Raw genomic sequence first — 23,659 nt, 5'->3', positions numbered from 1 at the left:
GCCTCTTTCCCCCGGAGCGGAAGTACCCGCCCCCTTCTTTCTCGGCTTCTCATTGGCCGGTCCTGGCGCTCAGGGCCCGTCGTGGTCAGCTGCCTGGCCCCCTGAGTCGGTGAGCCTTCCCGTGTGTCCCGGCTCTGTCTCTCTGGCCGGCCCAGACATTTCTGCCCCGTTAGCCTGGTTGCCGGCCCCGCCTCCCCAGGCCCGCTTTGCGGGGCAGACCAGGAGCCTGGGTCGCAGGGGCTCGACTCCCCTGGGCCCTGTGGCTGACAGAGTGTCACCTTGGGCAAGTCTTGCCTGCTGGGCCTCAGTTTCCCTATCTGCACCAGGGAGTTAGGGGTGGGATGTGAATTTAGAAATCTGAATATCCCCCTCCCCCCAGCTCTCCCATCCTGAGGCTTTGTGACTTTCTGGGCAGCGTGGGGACATGGGAAGGTCCTTAACAGCCTCCACATTTCACTGCTCCCCACAGGTCTTGGCCATGAACGCCTCTAGAGGAAGGAGGCAGGAAGCAGCAGGGCCCAAGGGTAGAAGGGCTCACAGACCCCGGGAACAGGTGCGCCCCCTCCACCCTCACCCCTGCTCCTAATGTGGGAGGGCAGGGGAGGGGGACTCTGAGTCCTGCTCCCTGGGAAATGCTGGTGGGGTGGGAGTGGGGGCAGATGGATTGTGCCGTTCCCGGGGGGCACAGGGTACTCCTCTCCCTCTGGTCTCCTACAGCAGATCGCTGAGTTCAGGGTGAGCAGCAGGGCAGGGTCACCACGGGGACTAACGGCCACCTCTGGGCTCTTTCAGGACCGAGATGTACAACTGTCCAAGGCTCTGTCCTATGCCCTGCGCCACGGGGCCCTGAAGCTGGGGCTTCCCATGGGGGCCGGTAAGTGAGCATCTAAGAGGCTGGGCCCAGGAGTGGTTGGAGCCCAGGGAACAGTGTGAGCCTGTCTGTGACTGCCTTCCCTCATGGCTCCCACCGCAGTCCTATGGGAACAGCACAGAAGGTACATCCCTTCCGTGTGTAGGGAAGACCGAGGCCCAGAGCCCAGTATCATGTCCAGGGCAGACTGGGAGAGGAGCCTCTATCTGGGCCAGGCCTGGTGATACCTCCAGCCCAGTGGCCCAATAAACACTTATCCCAAGACTGGGCACTGCGGGGGTGTTGGGGCAACTGATGTTTATTGAGTGTCCACTCTGGGCTGGGTACTGTGCTCAAAAGGGTCACTTGATCTTTGTGACCCTCCATGAGGCAGATCCTATTCCCATATAAGTTGAGAAACTGGGCCTCAAAAAGGGGAGACTTTCTTTTTTTTTTTTTTTTTAATTTAATTATTTTTTAAATTTTTGGCTGCCTTGGGTCTTCATTGATGCGTGCAGGCTTTCTCTAGTTGCGGCGAGTGGGGGCTACTCTTCATTGCGGTGCGCGGGCTTCTCATTGCGGTGGCTTCTCTTGTTGCGGAGCACGGGCTCTAGGCGCGCGGGCTCAGTAGTTGTGGCGCACGGGCTTAGTTGCTCCATGCCACGTGAGATCTTACCGGACCAGGGCTCGAACCCCTGTCCCCTGCATTGGCAGGCGGATTCTTAACCACTGTGCCACCAGGGAGGTCCCAGGGGAGACTTTCTATAGGTCACACAGGCTCTGTTCTTGTTGCCTGTGGCTTCCCCTGTTAACTCTGGCCCAAGCCAGAGCAAGTTCAGCTCCTGACCACTCTACCTGCCCACAGATGGTTTTGTGCCCCTGGGCACCCTCCTGCAGCTGCCCCAGTTCTGCAGCTTCTCAGTTGAAGATGTGCAGCGCGTGGTGGACACCAATGGGAAGCAGCGGTTCGCCCTGCGGCCAGGGGACCCCGGCGCCGGCCCTCTCATCCGGGCCAATCAGGGTCACTCCCTGCAGGTGGGAGCTAAGGGGACAAGTGGGAGAGCCATGTGAGACCCCTGTCTGTGAGGGGGTCTCACTGCTGCCCATTCCCCCATCCATCCCAGGTACCTGAGTTGGAGCTGATTCCCCTGGAGGCCCCGCAGGCCCTGCCCCTGATGCTCGTCCATGGCACATTCTGGCAGCACTGGCCATCCATCCTGCTCAAGGGCCTATCCTGCCGGGGGAGGACGCACATCCACCTGGCCGCGGGACTGCCTGGGGACCCTGGTGTCATCAGTGGTCAGTGCCCCCTCAAGCTACTCCCACCCATTCTGTCCTCCCAGGTCCCCCTCCAAGGGTCATAGCCTCTTGTCCAGGGGCAGCCCAAGCCCTGCATGCAGGAGCAACCCCCCACCCTCACCGCAATGAGCTCAGGACCCCAGCCCACCCAGGTTTGATAACTACAATCCAGACGCCCCAGACCCCAGCTCCAATTGTCTACTCAGGCATGCGGCCAAATTGCGAAGTGGCCGTGTTCATCAACGGGCCCCTGGCCCTGGCAGGTGAGTCTGGACACAGCAGGTATTGCCCCAGGCCTTCAGAGAGGGCATGAGTCACACCTCTGGCTCTGTCTGCAGATGGAATCCCCTTCTTCCGCTCTGCTAATGGGGTGATCCTGACTCCAGGGAACGCTGATGGCGTCCTGCCTCCCAAGTATTTCAAGGAGGCCCTGCAGCTACGCCCTACCCGTAAGAACCACCACCCCACCCCTATTCTTTGTGCCTGAAGCCTGTGCCCTCTGCCCTCACCTCTTTCCCAGCTCCCAACCCCAGACTGACTTAGTTCTCCCTTCTCTAACCAACTCTTTTCTCTCTTAGGAAAGCCCCTCTCCTTGGCTGGTAATGAAGAGACAGAGTGTCAGAGTGACCCCAAGCACAGCTCCAGAGGAAGAAGGATGACCCAACAATAAAATATTTATTTTTTTTAAATGTAAAAAGATAACAAAAGAGAAACTCCAGTCTGAACCTATGAGTCATCATCCTGTAGCTGTAGCCAGTCTTCCTCATGTGCTCAGGGACTACAGCTAGGTCAGGGGTGTTAGTCTTGGTCACTCAAACAAGGGAAGGGCGGGTGCTGTACAAACTAGAGCCCACCCTCCCTAGCCTGGGGGATGGCAGAGTCTGGCCCAGCCAGGTCCCTGGTCTACACAAGGCGAGTGACAGTGGGTGAATGTGCCCAGCTCGGTCAGTGCACGTCTGGAGAGGGTGTGGGCAGTGAATCCCAATGGGTGTGGGCTTTGGAGCGGTCATGGAAGGTGGTGAGTGGGGCGGGGGCAGTAAGACAGGCTTCAGAAGGCCTCGTGGCCTCCTGTGAGCTGCAGGAAGAGGTCCTCGTCCAGCTCCTCCCCGCGGGCCCGCTCCCGCGTTGACAGGAAGATGTAGCCCCCAATGTACTCATGCACGATGCGGCAGCTGGCAGATACACAGCTGAAAGCCACGTTGATGTGCTCGTCAAACTCGATGGCTACCTGTGGGGTGGGCAGTCAGAGGGCTTGTAGGGGGTGGGATGAGGGAGCAGCCCTGCCCTGGTTGGGTCTGGCCCAGCCCCGTGTCCCTCCCCCACCCTCACTCCGGGCCCACCTGCCGGATGTCCCAGTTGACGTTCCACTGGCGCATGTTGCTGAAGCGCCAGGTCTTGACCACGTCGCCCACGGCCAAGTCGATGCGGATCAGTCGGTTGTTGGCGATGCCCAGAATCTCGTCTTTTCTGCTGCCCTTGAACCTGGTGCCCAAGGGGAGAGTGTGAGCCGGGCCCCCACCCCGCATGACCCCAGAGCCCTCCCAGACAGCCAGGTGCGGAGCTCAGCAGCAAGCTGGCAAGTAAATCACTTAGGTTCTCTGGGTCTCAAGTTCCTTATCTGGAAAATGGGGGTTAATCAATATAATCACAATGATAGCATTTAGCAGCATCAGGCAAATAGTCCATGCTTTTCGATAGCAACTTTTTTTTTGTAGCATCATCATCCATTTGCTCCTATCTTTGCAGGCTTGGAAAATGGGCAGTCAAAGGGGGCACTTCCTGTCACAGCAGCCACCCAACCCTGTCCTACAGATCAGCTGCCCAAGGCCCAGAGAGGAAATGGTCTGTGGCAGAGCTGGGACGGGTGCGGGATCTCCTGCTCTCCCCGCCTGATCCCTCTCTTGTGTTTGCAGGATGGAGGGGGGTGCACGCAGGGTGCCCTCGGTAAGGTCTCCCCGCAGAGGACAGGAAGGAAGGCTTCAGATGGCTTCACCATCTTCAGAGATGGTGCTTAGCAGAGTGGACTGGGGGGGTACTCATACCTGACCACGACATAGGAGATGCCGAAGTCAGGCAGGGACTGCCAGGCCTGAATGAAGCGCAGCTGGGCCTCAGACAGCGAGAGTTGGGCCACATTCTGGTGGGCTTCCAGGATCCGTGGAGTGAGCTGTGGGACAACGCTGGTGAGGGGCTGCCAAGGTCCCTGAGACCCCCTGCCTGTCGCCATCAGGAAGACAGGATGCTGAGCCTGGGGCAGGGCCAGTGCCCAGTGTGGGTCCACCCGAGTGCACCCTCTCACCGTTAAGCAAACGTGAGCTGAGCCGGGCCCTGAGGTGGACTTGGGCAGCTGGACCGTGACCACCCCCAGAGGGTGGGGACCAGCACGCTCAGTCTCAGGGACCCAGGTGGGAGAAGGAGCGAGTGAGCGTGTGCATTTCCAGAGGAAGGCTCTGTGGACATCCAGGGGCAAGGGTGGCCAGGTAAACCGTCCGGCCATTCCCGCCACCTACTCCCTCTGGCACCTGCTTGGCCTTGAACTTTCGCTGGAAGCGGGGGGCGACAAGCCCGTAGGGGTTGAGGCCCTCAGCGGAGGCGTCAGGGCCCTGGGGGTGGTTGCCCGAGCCCCCGCCGCCTGTCCGCTGCAGGCTGAGGAAAGCCAGGATGGCCTGCACCTCGCTGGAGTAGCTGCTGTCCGCCATGGTGCGGCCCTTGGAGGCCAGTCGGCAGCCGGCCATCCAGCGGGCGTACTGCTGCTCCTGGGGTGGGAGGGGCGGAGAGGGAGGTGAGGGGCTGGCGAGGCTCTAGCTCAGCCCCCTGCCCTTGGCCTGGCTCAGCCCTGGCCCCATCCCCACTCCAGCCTCAGCACTGGCCCCTGCCCAGCCCTCACTCACATCCTGGCACCGCAGGTAGATCTCACTCATGCCCTCAGGGGAGGGCACCAGGAGTTTAATGCAAAACTTCTGGCCTGAGACGTTGACATCAGGGACCACTTCACAGCCTGGAGGAAGAAGGGGTGGGCTAGGCTGGGGAAGGGAGCCCTGTTGAGAGGGCCCTGGGTGAACGCCAGCCCTGCACAGTGGCCACAGGTCAGAGGGCATCTTCCCCGCCCCCAGGAGGAGACAAGTGAGAGCCTTCACCTGGCCAGCACACAGCCCTTGTCCCTCTCCTGGCTAATCCGCCCTCACTCACCCTTGAGGTTGAGCTGCTGAATGGGGTCCCCGGGGGCCTCGTCCTGGCTCTTGTAGTAGGACAGCGTGGTCTCCTTGAACACTACCCAGTGCTGGCGGTACCCCTTCAGGGTCAGCTTCCGGGGCCTGAGGGTGAGGTGGGAGGTTCGTGACAGGCCCCCTCCCTCCCTCCTGTCCTCTCTCCACACTGGGCCCCTCCAGCTGGGCTGCCAATTCTGGGCCCAAACTCACCGGAAGATCCGGAGATGGTCCTTGAGTTCTGGGATGGTGGTGAGGCTGTCCTGGGGAGGAGAGGAGTCAGGGGGGGGCCTGGTCCCTGCACCTGACCCTGACCCCAACCCCTGACTGGGGCCCCTCCTCACCAGCACGTCCGTGGGCGCCGACCCCTCCAGCTTCACCTCCAGGTTGTTCAGGGCTGCATCCAGGTCATCCAGCCCCGGGTCTGTGCCAGCCGGTTCGTCCACCTCCCCACTTTGGGACAGCTTGTTGATGTGGTACTGGGAGGAGCATGTGACGAGGGAGGGCTGAGTGGGCAGCCAGCTGGGCTTCCCTGGACATGGGCCCCCTCTGGAACACCCTCCCTGCCCTGGGCCTGGCGCGCACCTAGCCCCCCAGGGTCCCCAGGCCTGCCCGGCACCTGTAGGGCTGCAAACACCATCATCTCCTCCTCGGTGCAGTCAATCTCCTCCAGCAGCAGGTCCCACCGAGCCTGCTCGTACAGCTGCGTCAGCCTCACCGGGTCTGTCTGGAGTGGTGGGAGGGGGAGGCTGGGTTGGTCGGGTGCTAACTGCCCTGAACACCCCCTGCAGCCAGCTCCTGCGAGCCTCAGGCCTCAGTCCTGCCTCTGTGCTGTGCAAGCTCATTTGGTGGCTCCACAACCCCAATCCCAGCCTCCCAGCCTCCCAGCCTGCCAGCCCCATCTGCCCAGGCAAGCGGCAGCTCCTTCCCTCTAAACCTCTTTGTGCAGATATTGAATATTTGTCTACTGCGTGCCCTGCATGCTGCTGAATGGACAAGGGGGACTGAGTAAACCAGTCAGTAAATAAGTGAAGTGATTCAAGAGTACGATCAAAGCGATAAAGGAAGTAGCTTCCAAAGGGCATCTCACTTGTGTGCTCAGGCAGGAAGCCCACAAGTTTGATGGTGATGAGAGAGAATGGACTGGGGTGCGGGGGCGGGGGGGCTACTCCACAGGAGGAAGCATTCCAGGAAAGCTTCCCTGGGGAGGTGACATGCTGCGCTGAGACCTGAGGATGGACAAGCCACTGAAGGGAAGAGTGGTAGGAAGAACATTCCAGAGAGAAGGAACTCAAAGGGGGATCCCAGTTACCCACAGAAGACCAAGCCCACGCTCCCTCTGAAACCCACCAAAATTGATAGCAAAGGCATAAAAAGGATAAACCCAAAAGGACAAAGAAGAGAGACGGGAGACAACTACAGCTGGTGAGAGATACCAACAAAATTTTGGAAGATGAACAAGCAAAAACATGAACAGGAACTGAGTTGCAGGGAAGGAGAGCTGGGATCTCACACCCTTTTCCCTTTCTTGTTCTATGGCAAAAGCACTAACGAGTTTTGTGACCACCTAGAAGGGTGAGATAGGGAGGGTGGGAGGGAGATGCAAGAGGGAGGGGATATGGGGATATATGTATACATATAGCTGATTCACTTTGTTATACAGCAGAAACTAACACAATATTGTAAAGCAATTATACTCCAATAAAGATGTTAAAAAAAAAAAAAAAAGATCAGAAAGCAAACAGCAAAAAAACTAAGATCTGAACAAAGGCATCCAGTTCACATGGCAGACAGGCTCAGATCTGGGATCCTCTGGGAGGTGAGGGTGGACTGAAATGAGGACCACAGAAAATCTATAAAAAGAGCACTTCCCTCCCCACTCCCTGCAGCCAAGTGACAGCCAGCTGGCACCAGGTAGAAACCAGAGATTTACTCTCGAGATGCTGAGACAGAGGTACCCCTGCATTTGGTACATCTGGGTGTGGGGTGCATTGTGCTGAAAACAGCTGAATTAAGGGAAAGTTGGCATTTTGAAAGGTGAGACATCCCCAGCCCTTCCCCACTTGTCACCAAAGACATTGGCAATGAGGCTTCTATTCCCCAGTCAGGAGATCAGAGCATTCACTGCTGAGAAGCCAAAGAGAAAACCCCCACAGAAAGTGGCATTCCTGCCCCATCTTCCCCAGGAGGCCTAAAATGCCAAGCCCTATTCATCCACTCAGGGTTTCCAACTGGCTTCTTAGAGCCTTACTTCTAAATATGAAAAGACAGGCAGGGATTACCCACATTTTAGGAAAGCTGCTGGGGTGAACAACAGAGACCCATGAACTATAGTCAGACAGGGGGAAAAAAGAGCTTGGAGGAAATAAAGACAACGCAGGGAGCAGAAAAAACTTCAAACACCAGTCAGAATCCTTACAGAGACAAAATACTGCACTCATAAAACAAGAACAGGATGCTATTTTTAAAAGGAACGTGGGGCTTCCCTGGTGGCGCAGTGGTTAAGAATCCGCCTGCCAATGCAGGGGACACAGGTTCAAGCCCTGGTCCTGGAAGATAGCAACTCAGCCCATGTGCCACAACTACCAAGCCTATGCTCTAGAGCCCGTGAGCCACAACTACTGAAGCACACGTGCCTAGAGCCTGTGCTCCGCAACAAGAGAAGCCCACGCACCACAGCGAAGAGTAGCCCCTGCTCACCTCAATTTTAGAAAGCCCACACACAGCAACAAAGACCCAATGCAGGGCTTCCCCGGTGGCGCAGTGGTTAAAAATCTGCCTGCCAGTGCAGGGGACACTGGTTCGAGCCCTGGTCCAGGAAGATCCCACATGCCACGGAGCAACTAAGCCCGTGCTCCACAACTACTGAGAGTGTGCGCCTACAGCCCGTGCTCTGCAACGAGAGAAGCCACCGCAATGAGAAGCCCGTGCACCACACGAAGAGTAGCCCTCACTCCCCGCAACTAGAGAAAGCCCGCATGAAGTGACGAAGACCCAACGCAGCCAAAAATAAGTAAATAAATATTTTAAAATTAAAAAAAATAATAAGACTCAATGCAGCCAAAAATAAATAAATAAATAAATAATTTTTTTATAAAAATAAAATATAAATAAATAAAAGGAACGTGATTATAAAGTTATAGTAATTAAGACAGCATGGCATTCACAAAGAGAGACAAATTGATCAATGTAATCAAAGAGAGTCAGAGAGAGACCCGCACATGTATGTTCACCTGACTTAAGACAAAGGTGATCTTGCCATCACTGGGGAAAGGATACCCATATGGTAAAAATTTTTTTTAATTTAAAAATTAAAAATGTTTTTGTATCCCTACCTCACACTACATACAAATATCAATTCCATTTGGGTCAAAGATGTAAATATCAAAGTTAAAACAATAAAGTCTTTGGAGAAAAATAGGCCTACATCTGTGTGATCTTAGAATAAAAGATTTCTTAAACCGGGTGCAAAAAATATTAATCATAAAAAAAAAATACGACTCAGATTATATTAAAATTAGGAGCTTCTGCTTAGCAAAATAAACCACTAAGAGAATGAAAAGGCAAAGCACAGAGTGGGAAAATATATTCACAATATATTTATCCGTCAAAGTACTCATGTACAGAATATATAAAGAACTCCTACAAAGCAATATGAAAAAGACAAGCAACTCAATATAAAAACTGGCCAAACTGTTGGAAAGAAACTTCACAAAAGAGGATATCCAAATGGCTAATAGCCATATGAAAAAGTTGTCAACTTGATTAGTCATCAGGGAAATGTAAATTAAAGCCACATAAAAAGCATATCAGGGCTTCCCTGGTGGCGCAGTGTTTAAGAATCCACCTGCCAGTGCAGGGGACACGGGTTCGAGCCCTGGTCCGGGAAGATCTCACATGCCGCGGAGCAACTAAGCCCGTGTGCCACAACTACTGAGCCTGCACTCTAGAGCCCGTGAGCCACAACTACTGAGTCCACATGCCACAACTACTGAAGCCTGAATGCTCTAGAGCCCGCGAGCCACAATTACTGAGCCTGTGTGCCACAACTACTGAAGCCCGGGCACCTAGAGCAAGTGCACCGCAACGAAGAGTAGCCCCCGCTCACCGCAACTAGAGAAAGCCTGCACGCAGCAACGAAGACCCAATGCAGCCAAAAATAAAAACAAACAAATAAATAAATTTTTTTTAAAAAGCACATCATTGGTTGCCTGGGGTTGGGTGTGGGATGAGGAATGACTGCAAATGGGCACTAGAGAACTTTCTGGGGTGATGGAAATGTTCTAAAACTGGATTGTGGTGATGGTTGCACAACTGTATAACTTTACTAAAAATAAACTGCTTACAGTGGGCAATTTTTATGGTCTGTAATTTATATCTCAGTAAAGCTGCTTGAAGAAACAAACAAAATACCATGTGAGATACTGTTATACACCTACCAGAATGGCTAAAATGGAAAAGGTAGGAAATACCTGCTGGTGAAGTTGTGGAACAACTGAAACTCATACACTGCTGGTGGGGGTGTATGAGTGTGTAGTTATCTACTACAGCTAAACCAATGCCTGCCCCACAACCCAGCAATTCCATCTCTGGGTATATACCTTATAGAAACGGGTACATATATTCACCAAAAACATATGCTGGAATGTTCACAGTATCTCTATTCATAATAGCCCAAACTGAAAATTGCATAATGCTCATCAACAACAGAATGGAAAATTAGTTGTGGTATATTGACAGCATGGAATATTACACACCAGTGAGAAATATGCTACCACTATATGAACATGGATGACTTATACAAGCATAATGCTGAGTGAAAAAAGCCAGACACAAAAGAGTATAGACTGCGTGATTTCATTTATGTAAATTTCAAATACAGGCAAAACTAATCTATGGTGTTAGCAGTAACATTAGTGGTTCCCCCTGTGGGAAATACTGCTTGGCTTCTGAAGGCTGGTAAAGTTCTGTTGGTTTACATTTGTGAATATTTCTAAATGTATGTTACACTAAAAAACAAAACAAAACAAAACAAAAAACACTTCAGAAAGGAACAGTCAGAAAATAAGAGCTCTTAGAATTTAAAAAGACAGTTGCAGAAATTAAAAATTCAATAGCTCATTTGGAAGATAAGTCAAGGAACTTTCCAGAAAGTAGAACAAAAAGACAGCAAGCATTAACAAAAAGAAAGAAAATATAAATGTCTAATTTTTTTCTTTTAAAAATTAATCTAGGAGGTCTAACATCAACTAAGTTCCAGAAAAAAGAAAAAGCAGAAAAATAGAGGGGAGTAAATTATTAAAGAGATTGTGTAGAACATTATTCTAGAACTGGAGGACCCTGATTTGAAAGGGCTCAGCAAGTGTGCAGGACAATCAATGAAGAAAGATTCATACGAGGACATACTATTGAGAGATTTTTAAACACCAAGTGATAAGGAGAAGATTCTTTTGTGTTTTTGCTTTTGTTTTTGTTTGGTCACGTTGCATGGCTTGCAGGATCTCAGTTCCCCTACCAGGGATTGAACCCAGGCCACGGCAGTGAAAGTGCTGAATCCTAACCACTAGACCACCAGGCAACTCCCAAGAAGATTCTTAAAAGCTTCTGGGGCCTCCCCTCCCCTTTCAAGAAGTCACACATGGAAGGATTGAAAATAAAAAATGGCATTGGACTCCCCAACAGCAACACTGGAAACTAGAGGACAGTGGGAAGGTGGCTTCAAAATTTGGCAGGAAAATGTTTCAAACCTAGAATTCTGTACCTAGCCAAACTATCATGCAAGTGAGGGTAGAACAGTGACCTTCTCAAACACGCAAGATTTCAAACCACTTAGGGGAAGCTATTACTATTTTACCATTTTAGGGGAAGCTATTGAAATATATGCTCCGTCAAGATGAGGGAGTCAGTCAAGAAAAAGGAACACAAGAGATCCAGGAATCAAGAAATCCAATATAGGAATTCCCAGGAAATAGTGAAGGGAAGTTCAAGGACAACAGTTAAGCAGTGGGTCTAGGCTGCTACCATTCCATGGTTCTGACCAGGAAATAACACTGACTGATATCCTAAGGTGATCGATCATTTTGAAAGGGGCATTGTCCTTAGGTTGTAATGTTGGAGGGGCTTGGTTATGGAACATCCCACCTCATCACTCTGAAGATGCCCCATGGCAAGCCACAGACTCACAGAGAGTGTCCAGATAGCCTTTTGGGGTCTCTCTTCTAATTGTACACAGACAGACAATTAATAGAAAAGAAATAAACCAAGAAAGGAAGTATAGTTACTCTGTGGCTTAGCTAAGAACGTTATTTATATGTGTTACTATTTACAGCCACACTCATGTTGTTTTAACCAAAAGCTACAACACAGCTCAACTGGAAAGATGCAAAGAGATGCGTGTGTTGTGGGGGAAGGAGGGAGGATATAAGACAGATAAATCTTCACCTTTCATACAAAGTGAATAGATTATGCGTGAAATGAAAAAGTCAAGGGAATAGACATATATAAGCTTGTCATATAGATGTAAACACTAGAATAAAAAGCTACAGAGTCAAAACCTATAGTCTCTAGGGATCAGAAATCTGGGAAAAAGAGAGGTGGGGCAGGGAACTGTTTTGTTTTGTTTTGTTTTATTGTTATTACTATTAGGACTATTCAACTCTTTAAGCCACCATATGTTACTTTGATTAAAAATAAAATTTAAGCTTTTTTTTTCTTTTGACATGAAACACAGCTTGTGGGATCTTAGTTCTCCGACCAGGGATTGATCCTGGGCCCTCAGCAGTGAGAGCACAGAGCCTTAACCACTGGACCTCTAGGGAATTCCCTAAAATTTAATTAAAACAAAGAAAATGACAAAGACCAAACGGATTTTAGATACTGGACAACAGACCACACAGAACAGGGATCCCTGAGAGAAGGGAAACAAGTGAAGGGTGAGGTTGCCCCAGCTTGCTGCCTGGAGCAAGTGTGCCTGCTGTAGCCAAGGGGAGGACCCCAAACGGAGCCCAGCATATTCCCTGAGGTGAGCAGGTGCAGTTGAGAATCTGGGGAGTCCAAGGCAGCTAGAATTCACGGGACAGAGTGTTGCAGAGGAGAGAGCTGCACAGAGAGAAAACTCTGGATGGAAATCAGCAGAGGGCTCCTCTTTAGTCATTAGCTGGGTACTGATCAGCACATGTGTATAAGGAAATAACTCCAGGCTAGAAAGAAACACTAAAAGGAGCAGGTGCAACACTTACCAGAGCTCACGTGAGGGTGGGAATAGTTCATATTCCCAGCACAGATTAGAGAACCCTCATCATATACATAACATCAGAATACTCAGAACACGTGAGTTCCCTGGTGGTCCAGTGGTGACCACTGCCAAGGGCCGAGGTTCAATCCCTGGTCAGGGAACTAAGATCCCACAAGCCGTGTGGCAAAAAAAAAAAAAAAAAAAAAAACTCAGAAGGCTCTTGCCACAATAATGGGGTAAATTAGCCCTAGATTAAAAGATGCTTTTTTTCTGATCTAATTAATTATTATTTAATTATTATAAATTATAATGATTAGTTCATGTTCAAAGCAAACCTTAGAAGGATCAAACTGTTTCCAAGTGTCTTAACTTCATTCCCAAACAAGGTTTAAAAATATTTAAAGCACTACCAAAAAAAAAAAAAAAAAAATCCAGGACCCAAGAACATAAGATTTGTAGTGTCTGGCATAAAATAAAAATTTTCCAAGAAACAAAAAAATTTCCAGGCATGAGAACAAGCAGAAAAATACAACTCATAATTAGGAGATAAATAGTCAATAAAAGTAAATCCAGAACTGACACAGATAATAGAATTAGTAGACAAAAACACTAAAAAAAATTATTTTAAATATATCCTGTATGTTCAAGAAGGTAGAGAAAAGCATGAGCATGTTAAGGAGGGATGGAAAATATTTAAAAAGGTCAAAATTGAACTTCTAGGCAGGGTATTAATGACATATTAGACACGGGAGAAGAAAAGATTAGTAAACTTGAAGATAGAGCGATAGAACTATCCAAAGTGAAACACAGAAAAATAAGACTGGGAAAAAAAAAGACTGAACAGAGCATCAGTGAGCTGTGGGATGATTTTAAGCAGTCTAATAGTCATGTGATCAGATTCCCATAAAAGAGGGGGGAGCAGAAAATATATCTGAAAAAATAAAGGCCAAAATTTTTCCAAAGTTGATGAAAACTATAAACTCAGATTGAGGAGGCTCAATGGACCCCAAGCATGAGAAACCTGAAGCGAACCAAGGCACGTGATCATCAGATTGTTTAAAACCAGTGATAAAGAGAAAATCATAAAAGCAGTCAGAAAAAAACGCGCATTATATACAGATGAACAAAGAGAGACAAGCCACAAGACTGTGAGGCAGAATTTTTAAGGAAAAAAAAAATGTCAACCAAGAACTCTACACCAAATAGTATCTTTCAAAATCAAAGGCAAAATAATGACTTATACAGACATACAAAAGCTGAAAGAATTCATCACCAGTAGACCAGCTTGACAAGAAATGTTAAAGGAAGTCCTTCAGGCAGACAGAAAATGATACCAGCTGGAAATCCAGATCGATACACAGGAATAAGGAGCACAGGGAATGGTGAGTGTGTAGGCAGAGAGAAAAGACTGCTTTCCATATTTAAAAAATGCATTTGCAGGACAATTTGCTGATGGAACTGTTCTGTGTCTTGACTGTATCATGTCAAGGTCCTGGTTGTGATACTGGTTGGGGGAAACTGGGTAATGAGTCCCCAGGTATCTGGGATCTCATGTATTAGTTCTTACAACTGTCTGTGAATCTACAGTTATCTCAAAACTAAAAGTGTAATAAAAAAATAATGGACTGTGCTCGCTTTGGCAGCACATATACTAGAATTGGAACGATACAGAGAAGATTAGCATGGTCCCTGCACAAGGATGACACGCAAATTCGTGAAGCGTTCCATATTTTTATGTGGAATCTAAAAAAAAAAAAGAAAGTGGTCATGAAGAACCTAGGGGCAAGATGGGGAAAAAAGACGCAGACCTACTAGAGAATGGACTTGAGGATATGGGGAGGGGGAAGGGTAAGCTGGGACAAAGTGAGAGAGTGGCATGGACATATATACACTACCAAATGTAAAATAGATAGCTAGTGGGAAGCAGCTGCATAGCACAGGGAGATCAGCTCGGTGCTTTGTGACCACCTAGAGGGGTGGGATAGGGAGGGTGGGAGGGAGGGAGACACAAGAGGGAAGAGATATGGGGACATATTTATATGCATAACTGATTCACTTTGTTATAAAGCAGAAACTAACACACCATTGTAAAGCAATTACACTCTAATAAAGATGTTAAAAAAAAAATGGACTGGTTAAAGTAAAAATAATCATGATGATGACTCAACAATTCTACTCCTAGGTATTGATATATACCCAAGAGAAATGAAAATACATGCCCACTCAAAAACTTGTACATGAATATTCATGGCAGGATTCTTCATAACAACCAACCACTGGGGGTAAAACAAACGTCTATTAACTGATGAATGCATAAATAAAGTGTGGCATATATGTACAATGAAATATAGTTTTACAATAAAAAGGAATGAAACACTGAGACAGGCTACAACATGGATGAACCTTGAAAACATTACGCTTTATTATAAGTGAAAGAAGCCAGTCACAAAAGGCCACATATTGCACGATTTCATATATATGAAATGTCCAGAACAGGCAAATCTATAGAGTCAGAAAAGAGATTAGTAGATGCCTGGGGCTGAGGGGGGGTGGGGGATAAATGAGGAGTGACTGTTAATGGGTGTGAGATTTCTTTTGGGGATGATGAAAATGTTCTAAAACTGATTGTGGTGATAGTTGCACAACTCTGTGAATATACTAAAAACCATGGAGTTGTACACTTTAAACGGGCAAATTATATGGTAATGAATTATTTCTCAATACAGCCATCATCATAATAATAACAGCAACAGGGAATTCCCTGGCAGTCCAGTGGTTAGGACTCCGTGCTTTCACTGCCAAGGGCACAGGTTCGATCCCTGGTCAGGGAACTAAGATCTTGCAAGCTGCGCGGCGCGGCAAAATAAATAAATAAATAAATAAATAAGAATAACAGCAACAAGGATGACAATGTATCGTGGGCTTTGACGTATGTAGAAGGGGAGTGTGTGATAACAAGAGCACAGAGGCTGGGAGGGGAAGAGGGGATCCCACTGTAAGGTTCTTACACTGTAGTGAAGCGGTGTTTCACTGGATGGTAATTATAACCCCTAAAGCAACTGCCAAAAAAAGAAAAAAAAAAGCAGCATAGATAATACACTCTTATAAAGGAGATAAATGGAATCATGAAAACTACTCAATCCAAAAGAAGGCAGAGATGGGAATTCCCTGGAGGTCCAGTGGTTTAGGACTCGGTGTTTTCACTGCCAGGGACACAGGTTTGACCCCTGGTGGGGAATCCCGCAAGCCGCGCAGCGCAGCCAAAAAAAAATTAATTAATTAAAAAATTTTAAAAATAAAAAGAAGGCAGGGAATATTGTACAACACAGGGAACATAGCCAATATTCTATGATAACTATAAATGGAGTATAACCTTTAAAAATTGTGAATCACTATATGGTATACCTGTAACTTAGATCATATTGTTCATCAACTATACTTCAATAAAAACCAACAAACAAAAGAAGGCAGGGAAAGTGGGAAAAGGGCACAACAGTCTGGAGGAGAGGAAGGAGCAGGGATGTGGAAGGAGAGGAAAGGCGGGCCGGGCAGGTGGGAGGGAGTGGGCAGCGCCAGGGCCAGATCAGCATGGTCCTGGGCCACAGGCACCCACAGCAGCCTTTTAAGCAGGATTGACAGGACCTAATGCACCTGTAAACGTTCATTCCAGATGCTGCGTGGAGGTTGGGGAGGCCAAAGGAGGAGAGAGGTCCATTAGGAGGGGCTGCAGCAACCCACACGAGAGAGCCTGACGCTGGACAGATGAAGAGACAGAGAGGAACGGGTGGTTTGGGATGTTTAGTTCAAGGAAGGATCAACAGGACACAATGAGGGACGAGATGAGAGGGAAAGGGAAAGACCCAGAATAGTGTAAGTGCAGGGATTTTGCTGAGTCCGTGGTGGGAGGATGTGCTGGGCAGATTTGGAATCAAGAGTTCTGTTTCAGGACTTCCCTGGTGGCGCAGTGGTTGAGAATCCACCTGCCAGTGCAGGGGACACGGCTTCGATCCCCGGTCCAGGAAGATCCCACATGCCGCCGAGCAACTAAGCCCGTGCGCCACAACTACTGAGCCTGTGCTCTAGAGCCCGTCGAGCCACAACTACTGAGCCCGCGTGCCACAGCTACTGAGCCCACGCGTCACAACTACTGAGCCCATGCATCGCAACTACTGAGCCTGTGTGCTGCAACTACTGAAGCCCGCGCGCCTAGAACCTGTGCTTTGAGAAGCCACCGCAATGAGAAGCCTGAACACCGCAACGAAGAGTAGCCCCGCTCACCCCAACTAGAGAAAAGCCTGCGCACAAAAACGAAGACCCAATGCAGCAAATAAATAAATAAATAAACAAATGAATAAATAAATAATTTTAAAAGGTTACTATGTCCAAAACAAGTAGGCTTATCCTAGTGGAAGGCTACATTCAAAAAAAAAAAAAAGAGTTCTGCTTCAGGCAGAAGCTGAGATGCCTGTTAGGTGCCAGAGCAGAGACAGCCAGTTGGACATGAGAGTCTAGAGCTCAGGGGAGAGAGGTCTGGGCTGGAGGTGGTAAATCTATAAAGAGCACAGAGATGATCCTTAAATCCAGGAGGCTGGAGCTTCCTGGGAGAAAGGGTAGAGAGAAGGAGGCTGGGGATGGAGCCCTGGAGCCTGCAACTCCCAGAGGCTGTGGAGACAGGAGGAAGGGCTGAGGACCCTGGGCAGGGCAGCTGCAGACCCCTGTGTGCGTGGGGATCCCAAGTGGCCAAGTAAGAAGTGGATGGCGAACTTCCCTGGCCGTCCAGTGGTTAAGACTTCACACTTCCACTGCAGCGGGTGCAGGTTTGATCTTGCATGCCGCGTGGCGCAGCCAAAAAAAAAAAAAAAAAAAGAAGTGGACGGGAAATGAGCAGGGGACAGATGGCATCGAGGGCATGGTCACCTCAACAGGACAGGGACTCCAGGATAGAAGATTCTAGGATAGAGTTGGCTGAGGAGAGAGAGGGAGTCGAGGGGCACCCACAGGAAAGGCTTCCGGGGAGCAAAGACGCTGGACCCCAGGGTTCTAGAGACAATGGCACTTAGCAGTTTTGCAGTGAAGGGGGTGCAGAGAAGTGGGGCCACAGGTAGAGGGAGCACCTGGAGGTTTTCCAGATGGATTCATGGAGCCTGTTGGTTGCCGGTGGGGACGGCAGGCAGGGAGGGAGAGAGGCACACAGGTGCCTGCCCGCAAAGCCTCGTCTTTCACCTGCCCCTAGTCCCTGCAGGTCCCAGTGCCACCGCCTCCAGGAAGCCTTCCCTGAGTGCAGGTGTGGGTGCCCCCCACCTGAGCAGCCTTTCCAGGGGCACCTACAACCGTCTACACTGAGCTGTGGTCATTATCTCCCTGATGGTCCTTGAGAAACAGGTCTTGCCATCAACCAGGGTCCAGCACCATGTCGGTGGAGTTAATAAACGGGTGTGGATGGACAAATGGACAGATGGACAGACCCCTACAAGTGTCTAACATTCCCAGAGCCCAGACCCCCGATGCAAGGTCCCCGTGTCCCACTGATCCAGACACCCCTTCTCCCTGACCCAGCCCACCTTGGGATCCAGGTCGAAGAAGCTGTAGTACTTGAAGCGCAGCCAGAGCATGTCCCCAGCCTTGACACCCTGCTGCATGAGGCACCGCGACGAGTCCAGCCACCTGGGCCGCAGCGCAGGCAGAGGCAGGGTCAGAGCTGAGCCAGGGGCAGTGGGGCGGGCTGGGGGGCTGGGCAGGGGTTGGGGCGAGCACACCCATGCAGGAAAGGCCTGGGGACAGGCGTGGGTTTGGGACGAGCAGGACACGGGGAGGGTGTGGGCTCTGGGAGCAGGAGCTCAGGCACAAGGGCAGGTGAAGACCCGGCAGGCGAGGCACCTGCTGTGGAGCTGGGTCTTGTCCAAGAGGGAGCTGGGCCGAGGCAGGCGCTGGAGCAGGAAGGGGTCTGGCGGTGCGAGCGGCCGGCTCAGCATACGGTAGCAGGCCTCGGTCTGGGCACTGTCTGAGAAGTGGGCTGGCATCCCCCAGAACGACACAGGTGCCACGCCTGGAGTGCGGGTCACGGTCAACCAGGCCCGGCCCCAACCCCAGGCGTCCGGGGCCTGCCCTTGTGGCCGCCCCTGGGCTGCCCCGCCTGCACTCACCCCCGGCCAGGACGACCTTGGTCAAGTCATACACCTCCTCCTCCGGCTCCTTTTCCTTCTTCTTCTTCTCCTTTTTCTCAGGAGCCCGGAGCAGAGACATCTCCTCAGGGTGCCGGATACCTGAGAGGAGCAAGGGTCTCAGCGGGGGCTGGGGTCCTGCCCTGTGACCGCCCGCCCCACCCAAGGGCAGCTCGGGGCAGGGCCCAGCCCCACAAGCCGGGTGGGGAAGAGATCAGCAAGGCCGAGGTGACAACAGCTGGGCCTGGAAAGGGAGGGAACGTGCCCCCTGGCAGGACCCTTGCAGGGGGCAGAGTGGGGACCAGCCAGGGACTCACTGAGGAGCCGGCAGATGGCAGCCACAGCCTGGAAGAGGGGCTGGGAGAAGCTGGCTCGGAGGCGCAGGGCACGGCGATTGGGCAGCCGCAGGATGACAGGCCGGTGCTGGGGCCCAAAGAAGAGGCGGGCGTCCGCCAGGATCCCGTATTTGTCCAGTGTCCAGTGGGTCTGCAGCAGCCATTGTCTTTTCTGTTCCCACCAAATGGCATGGTCTGACCAGTCCTGCTTCCGCTCTGTGAGGCCACAGGCAAGGGGGGCCACGTCAGCCTTGGAGGGCCCTGCCCCCAGTGCTGAGCACAAGCCTGGAATTCAGAGGTGGTGACCGCCCCTCCCCTGCCCAGGCCAGGGGCAGGGCCAGGCGGGGTTGGCTTGGGGGCTAGGACGGAGGTCACGGCAGAACGGCTCTTTGCTGGCTCACCCTGCTTGTCCCCTGGGCTCAGTTGCTACTGAGGGGAGTCACTTCCCAGGGGAGCCCCCAACCCAGAATCTCAGTGCTCCCGCCTCACGCACTCCAGTGCCTTGGGCTCCCCTGTACAGCACCTCCTGTGTCCTCCCGCAGTTTCTGGCTTCATGGATTCTCCCTGGCATTCCCGGGAGCCAGAGGCAACTGCAGGGCCTGGGGTTGTGCCGGGCACGCAGCAGCAGGCACTCCATAAATATCTAGCGGTTACTAGCTCTGTGACCTTCGCCAAGACCTGAACCTCTCTGGGCCTCAGTTTTCTAGTTCCTGAGATGTGAGCAGCAATAGACACTGAGTGACACAGGCATGCGGCCACATCAACACAGCGCATGGGCCTTCGGTTAGAAATGCGAGCACTTCGAGGTCATGCAGCTAGTGAAGGAGGACACGTGCTCTCCTCTCCATCTTCCCTTCAGGAGCCTGAACTGGTGCCAGGTGAGCACAGTGGAAGAGCAGAGCCCACTAGTGTCAAAGCCCTTCCTGGGGAGTGGTCCCGTCCTCTGCCCCACCCCCCTCCCTCTTCCTCCTGCCCTGAAGTCGCCCTCTGTGCCTTCACTCTGTTCTTGGTTTTGTGGCACCCACTCCCCGTCTCCTCCTGACCCTTTGCTCTTGTTCTGTCTCGTTGGCCCCCTCTCCTGGCCTGCCCCCGTGCTTCCCCGTGGGTTCAGTCAGAGGACCCTCTTCTCCCTCCTTAGCCACAGCCTCTTCCCAGGGTCTCACCTAGTCTACGGCTTCATCTTTCTGCTGTGAGCCCCAGGCCAGAAACCCCCAAGCCACTGGCTAAGGGGCACGTCCACTGGCTTCGATCATTCCAGAAACCTTTGTTCACCAGCCCACGTGCCCGGCTCTGGGACTATAAACGCAGTGACTCCTAGTCCCAGCCCTCAAGGTGCTCCACTTCACCTCGCTCTGCCTGACACTGGACAGAGGTGCCTCCTCCCCTCATCAGCTCCCTGGGGGCTGGGTGACAACAGCTCTCCTGCCAGGCCCGAGCTTCCTCCCTTTCACTTTTAGCCACCACATTTTACCAATGCCAGCCCTCCTCCAAACTCACCTGTCCATCCTCACCCGACCCAAGGGGCCTGCCTTAGCCTGACAGCCTCCCACTGGAAACCCTTCGGCACAGCTGCTCTCCACCTCTGGGATGGAGTCCAAAACGCCTTATGGCATTCACCCCAGCCTCGTTTCTTGTCATACTCCAGGAGTCCTCCCCAGCCTTGGGGCTCCAATTCAGAACCGCACGTCCCCGTGCCACAGTGTGTCGCCTCACTCCTCCCTGCTGTGGCCCCTTCTCAGGATTCATATTGTCCCGGGCTAGGTGCAGCAGCCAACACTCAGCCCTGTGCCGGCAGCTAAAGGGTGGGTCGCACCTGCCCGGCTGCGCTCCAGATCAGGGGCTGGCCCAGCCAGCATGGCCATCAGTAGACCTCTGATGTGCTAGGGAATGAGTGGGAGTAGGGGGGGTGGGCACAACAGTATCCTCGGGGCTGGGGACAGGATCTGGAGGGACTTGACCCCCGGGGGCCCAGCAGCGGGTGGAGGGGTGGGTCCGGCTGGCCGCTGGTTCAGGCCTCTCGCTTCGCTGTGGGCCATGCCCCGGGGCCAGCCGGCTCTTCTCCTGGAGCACCTGGTCTTCACCCTCTCCGCCCCACTCGGCCAAGCCTGCCTGAGTCTCTGTCTGACACCCGGTCTCCTGAGGGACCCTCTACTCTCCACTTCTGCTTTCACAACCTCCTTGGGCCCTGCCTTCTGGAGGCTTCCCTCACCACCTCAGTCCTTTGGCCGGGCTGCCCTGAGGCCCCGTGCTGTCCACAAGCCACTGACCTCCCTCCCAGGCCGCCCACGGCGGGTTGGCTGGGTCTGAGGAAGCCCACTCAGCCCCACCCCTGGGGGACCCAGGACCCAGGCTGGCTGGCACTATCGCGGGCCTGCCTTCCGGCTCTGGCTATCGGAGCAAGCCCGCCGCCCTCCCAGGAAGGGGCATCCCGCACCCCCAGCAGGGAAAGGCGATGAGAAGCCCCTGTGTCAGTGGCCCTGCTCCCCTCCAGGGCTGATACCACAGGCGGCTGTGCTGTAACTTCCTGTGGGGGCAGGGCCTTCCCACCCAGGCTGGGCCTGTCACCCGCCTGCTGAGGGCTTCCGCCCGCCCGGGGAGAGGGTGTGGGAGCCCGTCCCCAAGTCAGCAGGATCCCCCTCTGGGCTCCTCTCGACCCCAGAATGGGACCTCTGCCTCAGCCCAGGCAAGGCCTCTCCTGCCCCAGAAGTGTGTGAACGGAGGACCGTGGCCAGGTCTGCTCCTTGGGGTCTTAGTGGAACCCGTTGGAGCGGGAGGAAAGGAGGAAAAACAGTGGGAGGGAGGGGAAGTTAAGTTGGGGAAATGTCTTTTTTGGAACCAAATGATTAAGCTGGTGCCTGAGTCACTGTGACTCCATTATCGAGGGCCACGCAGCAGGGCTGGCCCGGAAGTGCCAGGGGACCCCGTGGGCAGCGGGGGCGGTGGGCACTCACTGATCTCCTCCACGATCTTCAGGAGCACCCCACCGATGTGTGACTCCCCTGTGACCCGGAGGGTGACCGACTCGGCCTCGGGGTCCTCCTCTCCTACAAACACCCGCAGCTCCCAGGACGAGTCGATGTAGTCCCCTGTGGCTGTCTTCATCCCCGCCATGGCTGCGGCAGCTCTGGGGAGAAGGTGGGAAGGAGGCAAGGTGGGCAGCTGGGGCCTGGTAGGCTGCCTGTGGTGCCCGGGACAGGCGGGGTCCCAGAGAGCAAGCCCGTAAGCCAGAATGCCACGGCAGCAGCAAGACGCTGGGAGCTGAGTTGTTGCAGGCGAACCTCAGACCCTCTCTCCATCACAGATGATTGGGCTGAAGGGACCTTCAGAGTCTATGTTGCCCAGCCCTCTCCCTTCTTGCAGACGGGAAGACGAGGCCCGGTAAGAATAAGAAGGGCGTCACTCAACATCACCCAGCTCAACGCCAGAGCTGAGCACAGCCTCCGTCAGCTTGCTCAGCCCACAGCCCAGCCCAAGCCCGCACTGGCAGCTGCCCACCCTAGAAATGGTTGTGAGCCCAGGTCAGAAAATAGTTCCAGTCAGGCCCAAAGGTCAGCTCCATCATCCCAAATCAGCCGAAGCCTCTCTAGGGCAGTGGAAAGTCCAGGCTGCCACATGGAGAGAGGCATGCTGGGCAGAGGGGCTGCCGGAGGCCGAGGAAGAGAAGGGTCCTTGGGTCTCCAGCCACCGGCCGGCTTACCTTGCCTGCAAGGGGTTGGGGCTGAAGGTGGGGGTCGGAGCGTCAGCCACTCCTGGCTGCAGCCTGCACACCTGCAGACCACTGCGTGCTTCCTTCTCCTCTCTCTCCGTGGAGCTTCCTTCAGAGGGCAGCCCTTGCGCCTTATCAGAGCAGGGCGGGCCTGGCCCCTCCCCAGGGCGTGCTGGCACTGGGGGCAGGAAGCAACGGCCAGCAGCACCGCGGTGGTGGCGCGGCAGGGGTTCCAGTGGGGCCCTGCCTTTGCTCCCAGTGAGCACAGGAAGCAAGTGGGGCTTGTGGACCCAAGACCACACAAAGGGTCCCATCATTTGGAGGGAAGCTCGATTCAAACTAGAGAAGCCACCTATTTGTGTTCCCTTGTCGGAGCCATCTCTCATCTCCAACCTGTCATGAGGTGGGGGTCCTTGGGCTGTAAGCATCACTCAGCTGCAGAGAGGGAGAGCGGTGGAGTTCAAAGGGCTAGATCTGGGTTATTTAGGGACCTGGCAGGTCAAGTCAGCTCAAGCCACTAATGTCCTTTATCACCACAAAGTAGATCCTTAAAGGCCCTGAGGGAAACGACTTCCTTATGTCTTTCCTGTCCCCAGTTAAGGGCCTCTTTTCGAAACTTGTCAACCTTAGAGCTGCCCAGGGGAAAAGTTGAACAGAAATTGGCCCCTGATGTTTCACGACCTGCCTCCCCCACGCCTTCAGGTTTCAAGACTTCAGACTTGCCACCTCTACTGTCCCTCCACCTGCATCACTCTCCTCTGGGGCCAGTACCCACGAGACTCACTCCTGTCATGTCCCTACGCAAATGTGACTCAGAGGGCCCCTGGTGGCCCAGCGTCTTATCACCTGCAACAGGAATGTAAGCTTT

The 23,659-nt window shown here is 52.6% G+C and overlaps 2 protein-coding genes and 1 non-coding gene across 4 annotated transcripts; 2 read left to right on the top strand and 1 right to left on the bottom strand.

Moving 5' to 3' along the window:
* The first annotated feature begins 70 nt into the window (after positions 1-70).
* TRPT1 (tRNA phosphotransferase 1) lies at positions 71-2,864 on the top strand. Of its 2 annotated transcripts, none has more exons than XM_061203544.1 (8): positions 71-109; positions 470-553; positions 793-874; positions 1,716-1,885; positions 1,975-2,149; positions 2,356-2,412; positions 2,488-2,598; positions 2,728-2,864. In XM_061203544.1, exons 2-8 carry the CDS (start codon positions 479-481, stop codon positions 2,817-2,819), a joined length of 762 nt encoding a protein of 253 aa, XP_061059527.1. In that variant the 5' UTR covers positions 71-109; positions 470-478; the 3' UTR covers positions 2,820-2,864. The 2 variants fall into 2 exon arrangements, with proteins under 2 accessions (XP_061059527.1, XP_061059528.1); XM_061203545.1 differs by lacking the exon at positions 71-109 and adding an exon at positions 133-283.
* On the bottom strand, positions 2,814-22,910 carry FERMT3 (FERM domain containing kindlin 3). The gene is made up of 15 exons (XM_061203543.1): positions 22,783-22,910; positions 22,037-22,209; positions 19,068-19,301; positions 18,733-18,852; positions 18,467-18,635; positions 18,151-18,253; positions 5,975-6,082; positions 5,700-5,834; positions 5,569-5,618; positions 5,339-5,463; positions 5,041-5,147; positions 4,672-4,905; positions 4,192-4,316; positions 3,490-3,631; positions 2,814-3,377 (listed from the first exon to the last, which is right to left on the bottom strand). Exons 2-15 carry the CDS (start codon positions 22,194-22,196, stop codon positions 3,198-3,200), a joined length of 1,992 nt encoding a protein of 663 aa, XP_061059526.1. The 5' UTR covers positions 22,197-22,209; positions 22,783-22,910; the 3' UTR covers positions 2,814-3,197.
* LOC133100200 (U6 spliceosomal RNA) lies at positions 14,217-14,323 on the top strand. The gene has a single exon (XR_009702438.1). It is a non-coding gene; the product is annotated as a U6 spliceosomal RNA (small nuclear RNA).
* Positions 22,911-23,659: the final 749 nt, after the last annotated feature.

Source organism: Eubalaena glacialis, chromosome 10, assembly GCF_028564815.1.
Source record: "Eubalaena glacialis isolate mEubGla1 chromosome 10, mEubGla1.1.hap2.+ XY, whole genome shotgun sequence".
Lineage (NCBI taxonomy): Eukaryota > Metazoa > Chordata > Mammalia > Artiodactyla > Balaenidae > Eubalaena > Eubalaena glacialis.
This window is presented reverse-complemented; position numbering and strand designations above follow the sequence as displayed.